Source organism: Sciurus carolinensis, chromosome 5, assembly GCF_902686445.1.
Source record: "Sciurus carolinensis chromosome 5, mSciCar1.2, whole genome shotgun sequence".
NCBI classification, from domain to species: Eukaryota; Metazoa; Chordata; class Mammalia; order Rodentia; family Sciuridae; genus Sciurus; species Sciurus carolinensis.
The window spans coordinates 90,703,474-90,720,633 of record NC_062217.1 but is presented as its reverse complement, the minus strand read 5'-3'; the positions used below and the strand labels follow the sequence as shown (position 1 = coordinate 90,720,633).

At 34.2% G+C, this 17,160-nt stretch overlaps 1 protein-coding gene across 8 annotated transcripts in view; it reads right to left on the bottom strand.

The window, feature by feature from the left end:
• Csgalnact2 (chondroitin sulfate N-acetylgalactosaminyltransferase 2) overlaps positions 1–17,160 on the bottom strand; it is a 53,841-nt gene that overhangs the window by 27,600 nt on the left and 9,081 nt on the right. For 2 of the 8 annotated variants that reach the window (XM_047554006.1, XM_047554004.1), the window contains exons 2-6: positions 14,975–15,895; positions 12,356–12,572; positions 9,867–9,968; positions 6,489–6,667; positions 4,496–4,590 (exon numbers count right to left, since the gene is read on the bottom strand). In XM_047554006.1, coding sequence (XP_047409962.1) covers positions 4,496–4,590; positions 6,489–6,667; positions 9,867–9,968; positions 12,356–12,572; positions 14,975–15,680 — 1,299 coding nt within the window. In that variant the 5' untranslated portion in view covers positions 15,681–15,895. The other 6 variants (XR_007108843.1, XM_047554005.1, XM_047554008.1 and 3 more) reach the window with 6 other exon arrangements.

The following is a 17,160-nucleotide window of genomic DNA, read 5'->3' as shown; positions in this document are numbered from 1 at the left end:
AGTAAAGGGCACATTAAAATATTAGCTATAATTATCATTAAAGTGTCAGAAACTATACATACCAACTCCTATTTTTAATTTTATATATCCTCTACATTCGTACTACTGTATGTACTTTATTTACATTTCATACACTTTCCTTTTGATACATAATATTCACCACAGTAAGTACTACAATTCAATTTCTTATTATTTAAGAGTTTTGCTTGCCTTTAATATTGTTAATTTATACATACTGCTATTCTATAGCTCTGATTATTTGCTCAGGAGACTCTTGGGAGTGAAAATTGCTGGATCAGAGGTATGAACCTGTTAAAACCTCCTGACCCACAGAGCTGGCCTACATTCCCACTAGCCTCACTGCAATGGCTGTGATTTTTAAATGCAGCAGAAAAGGGCTGGGTTTGTAGCTCAGTGGTAGAGCATTTGCTTAGCATGTGTGAGATACTGGGTTTGAATCTCAGCACCACATATAAATAAATAAAATAAAGGTCCATCAACAACTAAAAAGAAAAAAAAACAGCAGAAAAAAGTATTATATTGCTGTTTTAATTTATTTCTAGCAAGGATGACTATTTAAATGTTTATTGTGAATTATTAGCAAATGGTTTCTAACTCATTTTTTCTATTGTGTTTATTACTGACTTACTTTTAATGTAACTTTAAACGTTAAACAGAGCAAGTTTTTGTCTTAAGTGAGGACACTGAAGTGTAGAAAAGTTAGGCAATCTGCAAAGATTACAAGTGGTGAAATGAGAAATTGAAGTGCTTAAACTTATTTTGCTATGCAACATGCAGAATGAATCAGTATTCAAATCATTCTTCTCCACATCTCTCCAAGCCAGAAAAGAATATTATTGTGTTCTTACATTCCTTTTCACTATTCTGTGTTTACTCTATTTGGCACTTATTTTTGTCTTTTAGTTTGTTTTTCAATTAAGTTTACTAAAAAGTTTTTTTTTTTTTATTTTGTAATGGTTTACAGAAAAGTTGCATAACACTGAACAGTTTACCTCACCCAGTTTTAGTTTTTCCTAATGTTACTATCTTACATTGGGGCAGTGTATTTTGTCAAAATTAAAGAATCATTGTTGGCACATTACTATCAACTAAGTTCTAAACTTTGTTTGGATTTCACCAATTTTTCCTGGAATGTATTTTTTCTGTTTCACATCTAGTCAAGAGAACTACATTGCATTCAATTGTCATGTCTCCTCTTGCCTACTGTTTCTCAGTCTTCTTTGTTTTTGATGACATTGAGTTTTGAGAACCAATGGTCACGTATTTCTTTATCCCTGGGTTAAGACAATGTCTTCCAGGCTCCTGACTGAAAGTTCATTTTCTGATCTCACTCATATGTGGAATATAAAAGAGTTTAACTTAGAAGTTGAAAGAAGAATTGTGGTTTATCAGAGGTTGGGGAGAGTAGGGAGAAGAAAGGGATGGGAAAATGTTGATCAGTGAGTACTGAATTATAGATAGGAGTAAGAAGCTCTGGTGTGCTATTGCACAGTAGGGTGACCATAAATAATGAAAATGTACTGCATATTTCAAAAATGTAGAAGAAAGAATTTTAAACACTTTCACATAAAGAAACAATAAATATTTAAATATGTTTTGAACATTATTACACAATTTAAACCTATATGGAAACATTGCATGATACTTATAAATATGTGTAATTTTTTATGTATCAGTTAAAATTTTTTTAAAAGTTCATTTTATCTTTCTAAGTTCTATTCTTTTTAGAAATTTATTATTTTTAAAATATGTTCTAATTAGTTGTACTACTTGGCACTTAGTTTTGTCTTTTAGTCTGTTTTTCAATTAAGTTTACTAAAAAGTTTTTTATTTTGTAATGATTTACAGAAAAGTTGCATAACAGTAAACAGTTCACCTCACCCTGTTTTAGTTTTTCCTAATAAGCAAAGATTATTTTTCAGAATTTTCATAGTATTGCTTATTTTTTAGCACCAATATTATCAAAAAGGTGAATGCCAATCTGATTCTTACTTCTTTGTGGACAAGCTGGGTTATGCTATTTTTAGTGTCTCTGGATGGTACCAGGATTTTCCCTTCACTGCTCTCAAATGCCAGAAAGACTTATCTTTCCTTAGTTCTGCCAAGTTTTCTTCCATATCCTCCCTTCCCTATTGTCCTTTTTTTCTCTTTCTGGAACTTCTATTAAACAATTTGAGAGCTTATGAACTGATTTTCCATGTCTCAGTCTTTCTCTCTCATTATCTCTTGGTCATATGTGCCATTTCACCTGTGATCATTCCGCTATTCTGTCCATTTACTGATTTTTATTTTTTCATAATTTCCAAGTCTGGTTCTTTTTACCAACACATCATAAGATAAGATTTTTTAATGTTTTCTCTAATGATCATAAAGATAATATGTATTTTAAAGTTATTTTCTACCTACATTCATATTCTCATGTTAATTTTTCTGTTTATTAAAATTTCATAGTACTAGTTTTCCTTAAACATTTGATTAGTCTTGGTTAACTGCTACTCATTCTTGTTTCAAAAATCCATGGCTGTCAGTCATGATTATAGAAGACTATCTCCAGTAATAGAATAGGGGCAGAATGTGGTCACAGGAAGAATGTGCTCACAGTAGCTCATCTTTGGAGTCTACGCGGGGCTTCCTATCTACCCTGACCTGCCTCTCCAGCTCCAGGGACTAGAGGGCACTTCTGTAGCCTAATGGTGGATCCTTATAATGTCTGCTTCTCAGTGCTGTTCAGCATGGGTTCCCTCTACTCTGTCTGCTATGAGTTCAGAGGATGGATGCAAAGCAGACCCCTCTTCACTCATTGCTCTCCTGAACATGTTCTAGACTATTCTCTCCTCTAGCAATTGTATGCCAACTGTTGTCATCTGATAGAAATTTCTCAAAATTTATGTCTACTAATGGCTTTTCTCATTTTCCAATATTAATGTACTTTCTTTTTAATTTTTAAAGAATTTGGGGTATTGGATAAGGTAGACGTCAGTGCTGTTTGTCATTCTGATTTTGTGTCTATATTCCTAAGTAATACTGTCCTACAGATAAAGTGGAGGGAAATATGTATGTATATGTGTGTGTGTGTGTGTGTGTGCATGCTCTGCCAGGTATTGGTATTGAGATGAAATATTTTATGTAGACCGTAAGTCATTAATATTACCTATTCTTTGAAAGTTTGGAAAAACTCATCAACAAAACATTTATGTACATACAATATAACTTTTTGATAACTGTTCTAATTTTTTAAAACCCTCTTAGTTCTTCACCCTTATTTATAAAATTCTAACAAGAACTTATCTTGTTTAATATCTTATAAATTCTCAAATTTTTCCTTCTATTTAGAATTTTTCAACTTACTATGTAAAATTAATTTCTCTCATATTTTTCATATTCTAATTTTCAATGTAGTGGGTTTTCTTTACCCCAAATTAGCCCACTCTATAGTTTAAAAAAATATTTTCTGCACATAAACAATAAGCTCCTAAATTTGTTGACCTATTTTTACTTCATTAATTTTGCTTTTATCTCTTTCCTCTTGCTTTCCTTGAAGTTTTCAATTGAGGACTTAGTTCATTTGTTTTTAATTTTCTTAATTCTAACATTAAAAGATTATACTATGTGAAATTTGGTATCATGGACTGGATCCTGGAGCAGAAAAAAAAGATCAGTAGGAAAACTGGTGAAATTCTAATAAAATCTGTAGTGCAGTTAGTAGTAACTCAACAGTGTTACTTTCTTAATTCTGACCAATGTACTATAGTTATATAAAAATTAAGGGAAGCTGGGCTGGAGTACAGGAACTCCTTCTTTGTAAACTTAAATTATTCCAAATAATGTTTATTTAAAACTTTTTAATGGCATATGTAAGTACAGTTTGGTAACAGCCATAAGTTTTGATTATGGCATCCTCATTCCATGATTTTCTTTCTTTTTCTTTTTTTGTGGTGCTGAGGACTGAATCCAGGGCCTTGTGCTTATGAGGCAAGCATTCTACCAACTGAGCTGTATCCCCAGCCCATGATTTTCTAAGTAATTTCCTTAGTATAATATTTCTTCTTAGTTGATCTGGCAGGAGTTTTAATTTCTAGTTAGTGGAGGTTTTTGTTTTTCCAAGTGCTGGGGATAGAACCCAGGGCCACCTGCATGCGTTCTACCAGAGGCATTCTGCCAGAGCTATACCCATCCTGAGTCAGTGGAGTTTTGAAAGTTAAAGTTTTAGTATTAGTAAAAATAAGTTGGCAAATATGTGTAATTTCAAATTCTGGAACATGAGGTTTTTCTCTGTGATCTAACTCTTCCCACCCCTCCCCCAACCCCCTGCCTGCCATCCAATAATTTTGAGCCAATAAGGCATTTTACTGAGTGTGAAAGAGACTATGGGAATGTGTTTACAATAACTACATTTTTCACTGAAACTCTGTTTTCTATTTGTACAACAAACATAAAGAACAGCCCTTCCTTACTGGCAGTGTAAAAGTCTTACCAGCTGCTGCTCCACAGGTGGCGGTGCATCCTGGTTGGCATAAACGATGGCAGGATTGTAAAGACTGAACACCACAGGGTAAAACACTTTTTTACCTATAAGTTAAAATGTATGTTTATATCATACAATAAAGTTGTAAGATGAAGAATTGATCTTTATTACTATATATACTGAGATTTTATTAAAGTCCTTTTATAATCACATGATTTTAAGAATATTTATTTTATCAATATTCAATCTATAGAACATTATGTCAATTTGATGAACATGATCATGATTTTGTAACATATTGGTTGGTCGGGCTATGAAACCACAACTGCAAAAGAACAGAGAAAAAACAGACTAAAGGATGCTTCACATATTTACTTCCTTCAACTTCGGAGAGATACACAAAGGTATTCTCTGAGCTATTTATTAGGTGAGCCACCTATTACTCATTGTTGCATTTAATTAGCAGCAATAGATGTAAATTAAAATCTGACAGTCACCAAAAAACTTAGAAACTTCAGTTAAATCCACCCTTCAAACAGAATCATCCAAAACAGTAAATACAGAGAATACCGTACAATGCATAGATATGTAGAAAATAATGAAAACATAAACTGCAGACAGATTTAAACCAAGATCTGGAAAAGTGGGGTTAGATAAGGGTTAAAAATATCTGATGTTAACAGCCCTTGCAGAAGATCTTGGCATTAGCTTTCAAACTGATAGCATCTTAAGGACCTTAAAGGATAACTGGTTCATCTACCCTCAAAAATGAAACTCTGCTATGACTGAATTCAATCATGGTAGCATGAAGTGCTCAATAACTGTCAAGCAGCCTAGCACAGCAGCCTTTTTACTATAAGATCCCAAACAGATGATCGTGCCACCTTCACTCAAACCCTCCTAAGGGATGGGGAGGCTCAACTTCTTAGAGGATGATCTATTTCTGGATATAAAAATATTTCTTTTACACTGAGCAAATATATCTCCTTCAATTTCCATGTTTTGAATTTCATGCTGTCTGAAGTAACAAAAACAAACCTAACTCACATTTACTCATTAGGCTCTCAGAGAGCTGACAACTTTTTCCAAACTGATTAATAAGAAATTAGTCATTCGTGTATGGGAAGAGTTCCACAGAAAAAGCATTTAATGTAAAATTCTTTTATTTAAAAATTATTTAATTGAAAAAAATTTATTTATTTATGGTGTACAATGCAATGTTTAGATATATGTATATTCTGTGAATTGACTAAATCAAGCCAACTGACATACCTATCACCTCATACACTTTTTATTATGGTAAGAACATTTAAAATCTACTCTCTTAGCAATTTTCAAGTACACAATACATTTTTACTATAATCACCATGTTATATATTTATTGAAATTATTTTCCTGTCGAGAATCTTTAATACAGAAAACTTGCCATTTTACATTTAAAATAAAACTTGATTTATAAAACTGTCATTTGCTCATTTGTTTTCAAAATATCTACAGCATAAAGCAAAGTATAGTAAATAACTCTAAAATGCATGGTCTGGAGACCAAACACTACCTGTAACCAGACCTCTGCATGAGTGTACAAGTGTGTATGTGTGCACATGCACGTGTATGGGGAGCACTATCTGCCTGAAGCCGAGTATTTCTGACTCTCACATCTATCTCCACACCATCTGTATGGTTATTTTTCTGACCTGAGTTGTTTCCTCCTCATCAATTTCCAGTCTTCTATTCCTGGCCTTCTTTATTTGGCTTCAAATGTAGCCAACAGAATTTGGCTCCAAGAGAACAAAAGATGAATTTCAGAGGGTCAAATTTTCCAGTTTAATTATTCCAGTTAAATTATGTATTTCAGTTAAATTATGCCTAATATAACAAGAAAAAAAAATCCTAAAGTTTAATTAAAACCTCCTTTTCCTCAAATTAACTTGATTTAAAACATGGGACATGCCAATGCTGTTCTAAATTCTAAATTTAGCTCATCTACCAATGTTTTACGCACCTGGCTCAGCATTTAATCGGCAGCTGTTAAGGAATTCGGCTGAGAAAAATATGTCAACATCACAGAAAAACATCAAGACCTCTCCCTTGTCCCAAGCTCGGGCACCCACATTGAGTCCTCGTCCACGATTAAATTCTTCATTCAATGAAACCAAGGTGTAATTGTGAAAATTAGACTCACTATGAGGAAAAGCACATACAACAAATGCTAAGTCCCACTTAAAGTTAACAATACTTTTTCTTCAACAGAACTTACAAAATGTTTTATACTTCAAATATTTTATTATGTTGGTTTTATATTCACACAAGGGAAAGGAAATCATCAACTTCCCATCAACAGAGACAGATATTCACTAAATGCCCACAATTGAGGAAATACATTGGTGGTATGAGACTTCTAGTTACCAACTGGCCACTGACCCTTGAAATCCTAAAAACCTATCAGGGAGATAGGAAATACATCCATGGAAAAATAGCCATCATATTTGATGATGATGATGATGATGATGATGATGATGATGATGATAGTAACAACAACAATAATAAATTCTACATGAATGATACACACAAAGAGAGCTTTTAGGGCATCTTTAAGGTCTCTGCATAAATGCCCCCTTGTCAGGGTGATACTTCCAGATACCATTTCAGAAGTAGTCCAACCTCCCACTCTTTAATTTCCATCCTCTTCCCTGGCTGTTTTCCTTAGTATCACCAGATATATTTGTTTGTCTCCCTGACTCCATGAGAGCAGGGATTTTGTTTTGTTCATACTATGCACACAGAGTCCTCACAGAGTAGGAGTTCAATGTGTATTTGCTGAATGAATGAATGAATGAACAGCAGTTCTGGGAAGAGATTGCTATGTCTGGAGTAGTTAGAGAAGATATTAGAAGCAGGACTTGAGTTATGCCTGGGTTAAAATCCTGAAGGCAGTGGTGAGTCATTCCAAATAATTGTTCTCAAAAGCAAAAGAGGTAAGAAAGTAGAAAGCATTTAGAGGTCAGACAAATCAGATGGGAACAAAGGGTCTCTAAAATGGGAACAATGAGAGGAGGCTCAGATTGAGGTGTACCTACCATGCAAGGTTAAAGAACCCAAAAGGCAAGGGGGGAGTCAGTATGGTTTTCTGCTAGGACAGTGGTTCTCACCCTGAGGCCCTCAAACCCACTGCATCAGCACCCCCTGGCACATTGTTAGATGCAAATTCTCAGGTTCCATCTCACATACTGACTCAGAGGCAAAGGGTGGAACTAAGCCTCTGTGTTTCAGTAAGCCCTCCAGATGCCTCTGACACTAAAGCTAGAGAACCACTGCACTAGGATACAGTTGAATCAAAAACAGGAACATGTGAGGAAGATTACTCCTACAACAGTATAGCATGGGTAACGGAGAAATGGAAGTAAAGGCTCAAATAATGCATGGAGTGGACTCTAAGTGCTCTAGGTGCCCATGACTCTCCTCCTCATTTTATGGCATATAAATCTCTCCCTTCTTTTGTGGAAACTGTCCATTACCACCCTGCATGTCCAGTACCAAGCAGAAGCACTGATTACAGAATACCCTTCATTCTACCCAGCCCAACCACATGATTTCCTAGGAGTGGGGAACAGGCTCAAGTGGGGTCAATCACAAAACCCCTGCCCCACCTGGCCATAGTGATTGGCTCAAGAGTGGGCAAAATGTCCTTCCCTGGGATTTCCTCAACTGGAGCTGGGAGAAAGCTCTTTCCTCTCTGATGGCAAAGCTGAGAAGATGTGAGCCCAGAGCCGCCAACAGTCATATCCCTCACCATGTGGAAGAAGCCAATCTGCAACAGGAGAATGAAGTCAACATGCAGAGAAAACAGACAAGACAATGACAAGAGAATTCTGATGGTATTCAATTCTCTGGTCCCAGTCCCTAAGACCCAAAGTTCTTTTGATTTTTCTTTTCCAAATTTGGTTGCAACAATCCTTTCATTTCTGGAAGGTGTCCAAGATTCTTTAATACTATTTCTATTTCCCTTAAGCAAGCTCAAAGTAAGTTTTTACCATTTGCCACAGAGGAGTCTTGACAACACAGGGAAAACTTCAGTAATATTGGGGTGAATGCTTGGTACTTAGTAGGCCATTGAAAAACAGTAGGAAGGGAAGAAAGGGAGAGAAGAAATGGAGGGGGAGCTGGGGTAGGTAATGGCAGTAACAAGGAAAGGACGAAGAAGAGATCCTATGATGTAAGTAGGAAGTAACTCTTCAAAAGTAATTACATTTAAAGATGAGTAAAAGACTCTGTCTCTCAAACATTAGGACTATAGGTTTGTGAAAATGGTCTCACTCTGAGCTGAAAGAGGGCCACCCTCAACTGGTGTAGAGAAGGGGAAGACAATGAACCCTGTTCATGTACATCAAGGATATGAGAGCCCTTGCAGGGTGTACTCAGCTGTGCTCAGTCTTCTTCCAACTACCCCAGACTCCCAAGTAGTGTACTCTGGAATACAATAGGTGGGTATTCAATGAATGTTAATTGCATGGTTGGAGAAGAAAGGCTAGCCAAATTTGAACACTTAGGGAATGGCCAAAAATTAGCACAAAGGTAAAAAACAAGTAAAGGGTACAGAACTGGTATGTAAGAGAAGACATTCAACCAGGATATGTTATGACATATTTACATTCACAAAATTATTTGTTTTACAAACATAGGCATGGTTTAAGGAGGGAGCCCTGGTTAGATTGTCAAATGTATAAAAAAGTGGTCAAAAAGGACAACAGAGAAAAGCCTGAATTTGGTAGAGGGTTGTACTTTTGGGCCTACAACTTGAGAGGAAAAGGTTGAGAAGTTAAAGAGTGAAAAATTAAGTATTAAGGAATTACTAATTCATTCATTCACACCTGAGCACCAACCATGTGCCAGGTACTATATGAACTGCTTAGTTACAGATCTACTGTTCTGTGAGGTTTGGCTGTGAAAGAACAGAAACAAAAAGTAGCTTCTGTATACTGCAGAATCAGGTGAGTTTTTGTTGTTGTTTGTTTGTTAAAGATATGGGGGATCTAAGTACCATTTATAGGGGGAGAAGAAGGAGTAAAAGAAAGGTGACATGTAATAGACAAGCTCAGAGATGGTATCAAAGTGCAGGGATTAGATAGGAAAAGGAGTAAACATATAGGTAAATGGGCCATAGAAGGAGAGCATCCTGATTTTGCCAGGCTGCCTGCTAAGCAGTTAAGGGAAGATGAGTTGTGTAGGGTTGCTTGTGAAATGAGGAACGAATGAATCATCACCATCCACCAAATTCTTAGCAGTAGCTATTCAAAATTAATAACTCTTTAAATATCTGAAATTCTTATTTTTCTAATAATGTTATATATCAAGGACTTTACTATGGACATGGTTCACCAACCTTGTGACAGATTCTAGGATAGACTTGACTTTAGATAGACCTTCTTTACCAAAATACACCACTGTGAGATGAATTCTCTTGTCCTGATGAATACAAACATCCCTAAAAGAATTGAAAAATAAAGTTCATTCAAGAACATTATCTAGATGGCACTACTCAAAATGCAATCACATGAAGCTTCGACAAGAAAATGAATGAGGCTACTACCAATAAAGAATGAAATCACATGAAGCATTAAGTCAACACACAAAAACTATGTCAATAAATGCAATCCTCGAAGGGCTGTGGAAAGAATCTAACATTACCATTGTATTTCAAAACATTTCGGAAACTTTTACTTTGGGATTGCTATTTAAGGAAGTAAGTTCAATGAGTTCAAAACCAAAGAGATAAATATTTAAGTTTTGGATCAAGAATTATTTTGTTCTCAAACTGTATAATTCCAAAAATTTTATGTATTATCAAGGAACAAATATTTGCCACCACTGAGATTATCCACTGTAAAGAGTAAGGTAGCCTCTGAAGCAATTTCAAGAAACTTGATTAAAAAATCAATGCTTTAATACATCTGATCTCATTTAGAAGTACGGTTTCCAGGTATGCTACAGAAAAGTGTTAACCAATCTTTTAATATGAGAATAAACATTAGGATTAAAAAAGAACTAAAACTAGTGCATTAAAATAATTAAAACATGACAGTTATTAATTTAAAATAAAAGCCATATCTTTCTTTTTTTTTTTTTTAGGTTTCTGGTCTACAACCAGAATTTTGGTATTGGTATGACATAAAATAAATAATCTCTTAAACTCAACTAACTGTCACATGATTCTACACAAGTCAATTTTTATCATTATAGAAAATGACTATATTGTAATTCCTAGAGCTCTGATTTTCATTGGTCATGAAAAAAGGGTAGAATTTTCAGAAGGATCAAGAACAACTAACAGTATGAAGAATCACATTGAATTGACTCTCACTTGTAGCCCCAAGTGTATTTATTATGCAATAAAATAAATAAATAACAAAAGCAAGAAAGCTGATTATATTATCTCATGGAAAAATCAGAATTTTTTTCTCTCTCTTTTGTTTGTTTCTTTTCTTCTTTTTTTATTACTTGGGATTTAATCCAGGGCCACTTTACAACTGAGCTATTATTTGAGTCAGGGTATTGCTAAATTGTTTAAGGGCTTTGTTAACTCTATGAGGCTGTTCTTGATTTTGCAATCATTCTCTCTGTCTCCCAAACCACTGAGTTTGTACGCATGCATCAATGCACCTGGCAGTAATCAGAATTTCTTACTGACCTCTGAGCAGATAAAATTTGCTTTGCTTCCTTTAAAAAAATTAGAGGCAAAATTTAAAGCACTCAGAGAATTCCCAGATAAAAGTGGATTTTTGATGGTCCTTGACATTTCTTTGCATTTCAAATACTCACAAATGTTTCTCTTTCACAGCCATTCATTTTTCAATTTTATCAAAGAATAGTAAATGCAGTTTGACAAAGAGAGAAGGAGGGATGCGGACGATTAAAAGGGAAATAATGACAAACTATTTTAAAAAGACTGTATAATCTATGCAAGCAAATGTAAATAACATTTTTTTGTTTAAACATAGTTGGCCCCCTCATTTCCTTTTTTTTTTTAAGACTCATTTTTTTTTTATTGTGAACAAATGGGATACATGTTCTTTCTCTGTTTGTACATAGAGTAAAGGCATACCATTTGTGTAATCATAAAGCCATATCTTTCTTATTCTAATTCTTTAATACTTCTGTATTTTAAAATATCCAAATTTAAAGTCCAGAAATTAAAACATAATATTCCACTCTCCAAGATGGAATGACTTTCTCCCAATTTTAGTTGAATGTTTATATTTCTAAATTTATTTCAACCTTACAACTCAAATTGTTCTTTAGAGGATTTTCTTGGGAGATAGCAACCTTTATATCTTGAGTGTGGGGGTAGTCTGTGAATGTATACATTTGTCCAAAGTCGTGAAAATATGACTTATTCTTAAAATATCCTTTAAATTATCCTTAATACATGGATTTTATTGTTCATAAAATGTCTCAATAAAGTAATTCTTAAAAATTCAACTAGTCCGAAAATGAATTCACACACTATCATAAAGGACATCAACTTTAGTTTCCAATAGTTGTCACGCTCAATTTACAACACAGTTGAAATTTTCAAGAAATACAACATACTACACATTCTTTAAGAAAAGGAGAATAGGCAGGCTGGGGATATAACTCAGTTGGTAGAGTACTTGCCTCGCATGCATAAGGCCCTGGGTTCTAATCCCCAGCACCACAAAAAAAAAAAAAAAAAAATAGGCGAATATAAAAAAGGAAAGTTCCCCTAAAGTCCATAAAAATTTTCTATAATTCCAAGTAATCATATTCAGTGAACATAAATTAAGCAAATCTGCACAAAATGTTATTTTTTTTTTTTAGAATGTAGTCAAATCATTAAGCCCTGACAATTACCTGAAGTTCTGCATAAACTGTGCAAATGCTTCAGTTCTTTCAGCAAGTGGCACAATGATATTAATAATTGATCTAGTAATATCAATCATCTCATTCTTCACTTTCATGAGAGGTCCAAAAGGGCGGAAAAGGGTCACATGTCTATATTCCATAAGGTCTGCTTTCTTAAAAAAGAGTTCATACTGTGTTCCCTTATCTCTCTCAGTGCGATAATAACCTAAAGGAAAGATTTTTCAACAAAGACACGTTCATGTCAAAATTTACAAATTCAACAGGACTAGACTTTACTTAAAGAGTGAAAATTAAACCAGATCTGTAGAGCTTTTGTTTACTTGTGAAAATATTTATTCCCACTGTACAGACAGTAAAAACTATTCTTTTAAAAGAAGAACATTTTTTGAAAAACAGCTTTTCACTCACAAACAGCTTATCAATTCATAAAATATCCTCCAAATGATAATTATCCTTTTTACATATGTCTTTAAAAAATACTAGAGCTTATCATAACAGTAATCATATATCAAAGAAATTACTTAAAGCAATATTAAATTCTGAGCCCAAGGGTTAAAACTTCTATTGCTCTGTTCAGCACAACAAAAATTAATCAGGTGTCTTCATGTCAATCACTGATAATATAAAGAGATTACCTGGTCTCAGTTTTGAGGAAGGGCCAGAGCAATGAGAAAGACAGAAAAATAAATAGTAACAAGACACTGAATAGAGTGAAGTCGAAGAAAAATAAGTATATATTTCAACTGTGATTTGAGATGCTTTTAGGATAAAAGTATAGAAACCTACTGGTCAGTCTGTTTTTTTTTTCCTTTGCTCTTTATTATTTTTTATTAGTGCATTATAATTTTATATAATAGTAGGGATTCTTATTCTGTATTTGTACACGTACATAATTTGATCAATCTCATTCCCCAATATCTTCCTTCTCCTCCTCCCTTCCCCTGATACCCTGCTCTACTTTACTGGTCTCCTTTCTGTTATTCTTTTTTTAATTGGTGCATTATAATTATATAAAAACATGGTATTCATTGTGGTATATTTGTACATGAACATAGTATAATTTGATTGATACTGTTCCCCAGTACTTTTCCATGGTAATCTGATTTTTAAGCATAACACTCAAGAGAGGTTAGACATACAGATGTGTGGATCAGCCAATCAACATCTGGTAATAAAATGTGACTAAGATAGACTTGCCCCAACCCTCCTAAGGCTTACAGTGTAGCAGGAACGATAAAACTAGGAAATGGGCAACACCACATACTGCAACAAGCCCTGTGAAAGAGGATGCAGTGTAGAGATGACAAAAGCATACAGGAAGAGCAGCTATCTTAAACTTGAGGTTGGAGATGACTTTCTGGAAGTGACATCTGAGCTAAGGTCTGGAAGAGGAATAGAAACTACTCAGTGGTTGCCAGTAATTATTTTAGGGGAGAGAGAGCAGAGGCACAGTGGAGGAAAAGTGAGGTATGAAATATATTCCATGCAGAAAAATATCCTGAAAGGAGAGTTATAAAATACACAGAAGCTGCAGAATATAAAACTGGCTCAGTTTCTTTTCTTTTTAGGCTGATCTAATGTGTGGACATTTCATATGTTACTTAATTATCTTATTTTCTCTGCATCTTTCAATTCTGCCACAAGCTACAAACAGAATTAGAAGACAAAAAGCTGAGATTGTGGAAAAACTAGAAGTTTTGAGGAAAAAAAAAAAAAAAAAGCCTTAAAAAATGGTAGGAAGTGACAGTAGAAAAAAGAGGGTGAAATGCCCTAGCAAAGCACTATGCCCTGACTGATAGCTTCCAATGGCCTCCATATATTATACTACTGTACAATAAGTGACAGTAATGATAATTTGGAGTAAAAATAAAACAACAACAAAAACCCCTGCATGTGGTAGGCTGCTTATGGAATCAAGCAAAAAGAACTTTTAGGAAAGATTTATATCCAATATGGCTTCAAGCCTGCAATTAAATATCTAGCAGAAGGTGTCAAGATGAAAATGGGCAGGGATAGGTAAGTATTCATGTTTAGATCTGTCAACAAAAATTCTAAATTTATAGCAGTGTTCCTTTACCTTTGAGTTATGTTGTACCTTAAAAATCCCATAGCTTTTCTTGAATTTTATTAGGAAAATAGGCTATTTCCTTATCCAAATGTTCCAAATGCAAAACTGTGTATGCCCCCTTGATATTTTGCTTCTCCTTCCTCCCACATGGGAAATAACCACTAGACTATTAAATTAGATTTTCTCTTTCCTTACCAACGGTTTTCAAATTCTGAGCCTTAGTTTATATGTTTTTAAACCATAAAAAGGAATATTGAGATCAGATGAGAGGAATGCAAATCATACATATGCAAATATACACAGAGCTCAAAAGAGCTCTTCAACTTCAATAGTTCATATTCTTGTACTTGCCTGGTTCTTATTCTCAATTTTATTATGATCTCATTACAACATTTTTCTAAAAAGTCACTTCAAATTCTTGATGGAATGAAGTAGGTAGGAACTTCAACATTTTAATACCATCCATAATAACTGACGTATTAGCATAAACACTAGCATTTTGTCATAACAACTATTTATCAATTTAGTTTTCATATTACCTTCTATGAAGTCATTTTCATTAAATATAAGTTTCTCTCCAAGGGGACCCTCCTCATCTTCCTGTTCATCATCTTCATCAGGATTATTAATGACCTCCAAGCCAGCTTCAATAACTTCTACCAATTCATCTCGTTTGTCTTTTCTAACAGGCTTTTCTTCAGGATGACGAGTGAGACCCATTTCCAACTGAAACACTTTCATTAAAGTAAAACTTTCAAAAGGAATAACCCCATACTCACTGGGTAGTTTGGCTCCTGTGCTAACTTCAGCTTTGTCAATCTGGGAATGAAGAAATTCTAAAAGATCACTAGATGGTTGCTCTTTGTTGCCTTGATAGCCTATGCCATTAGCCCCTATATTCTTTCTCTCTTGTAATGATTTCATCTTCTCGCTCATTTCTTGTAATTCTTGTTTTAGTTGGGCAATTTGGCGTTTCAGACTCGTTGCCCTGGTTTGATAATGTTCTTCTTGTTCCTGTAGGAGGGCTTGATAATACTCTTTACCATAATTTTCTCCGACAACACCAGGAAGAGATGCGTTTCCATCAGTTTGAGGGGCACATTCCAGAAGGTACATAAATAATACCAAGCTACAGAGCAAAGCAAGTCCCAACAATAGCCAGTGGGTCCGGGTATGAAGGATTGATCCTCTTCTAGACATTCTTATTAATGTGTATTTGCCTAACAAGATAAGCTGCTTCTTCATACCTTTAGCAAAAAGTTATTAAAAATTAAAAACAAAATCAGGATTTCCATAAAAGGTACCAAAATGAATTCTGTTGTAGCTTAAAAAAATTATTTTCTCAGTAGTCATGACTACTTGCAGAAATGAGAAATTAAGAATGCTTCCTGTTTTGTTACCATGAAATCCAGAATAAAACAATCTGAACTATAAAATCCATTATATGGGTGATGAATATTCTGGAAGAAACAGATCATAATCAATCAGAATCTTGTTTCTTAAATGCATCAAACTGTTGATGGCTTAAATAAACTTAGTTAAATAACTACTATATGTAGAGCACCACTAGAGATGCTAACATAATTTAGAATAATTGGTAAGTACTGGGGGAAATTATTAAGAAAAGTGCCTTTGAAAATACTAAAATATTACATATAATACTTTTAAACAGTATGTCTATACACCCTTAATCTCCTGATCACAGAAACATTAAGACTATATTCATGCTTTGTATTCTATAGTTTGTTACGTACATTCTACTATTTTCTAATTATTTTAAAATTGTACTGCTTATAACTATTTTTTTTGCCATACTTACAATTACAGTTTTATTATAAGAAAATGATCCAAATTAGAACCAGTTAAAGAAAAATGTAAAAGGTAGACTTTGGTAAAGGGAGGACTCAACTTGAAACTTGCATGTCTTCAGATACACATTACTCTCCTGGTGTTATTGATGTTTGGCAAGCAGGAAAGCTCAGTGGACTTCACTGTCCACCAAGGTTCCATTATATCATCAGGATTGACTGAATCACAGTCTACGTGGTTTATTAGTACCCAGCCCCATCCCTTAGGAAGTTAGCTGATATCACCTGTCTCAAAGTTCCAAGTATCCAATCACACAATTATCTTTCCAGCATGGCCAGGATCCACCTTAAGACTATGGATGTGGCTGGCCCCACTGGGTGTCATCTTTTTTTTGCATAAACTGTAGGGTGCTTATAACTATTAACACAATATTTCAATTAATGCTACGACACTTAGGAACTGAATTTCTATAAATTGTTTCTATAATAGTAATAATGGTTTACTGGAGAAAGAGAGTTTCTTCCAACTTATTTGATTCAAATATTCTACCTCATTAATTTTTGCTGTTCAACTTAGCCAATCTAGGAATCTTAATATTAAGTGTGTGTTGGGGAGGAGGCAATTGCAAAAGGTCACAGACAGCTGAAAACCATTAAGAAAACATTTTTATATCCAAAGTTCTCTGGTAGACTACTGGAACGTTAGATCACATAATTTTTTCCACTGTATTACGCAACAGATTTCCTACAAGTCTGGAAAGGTTTAGCATCTATATAAATAAAAAAACATGAACATTTTAAACATGTTTATCTGAGAAAAAAATTTAAAAATCATTTATAAATTTACAAAATTACATGCTACCTTTCATGCTACAACTAGTTGCATAAGCTCTTCCATGTTTATTTCTAAGCTAAAA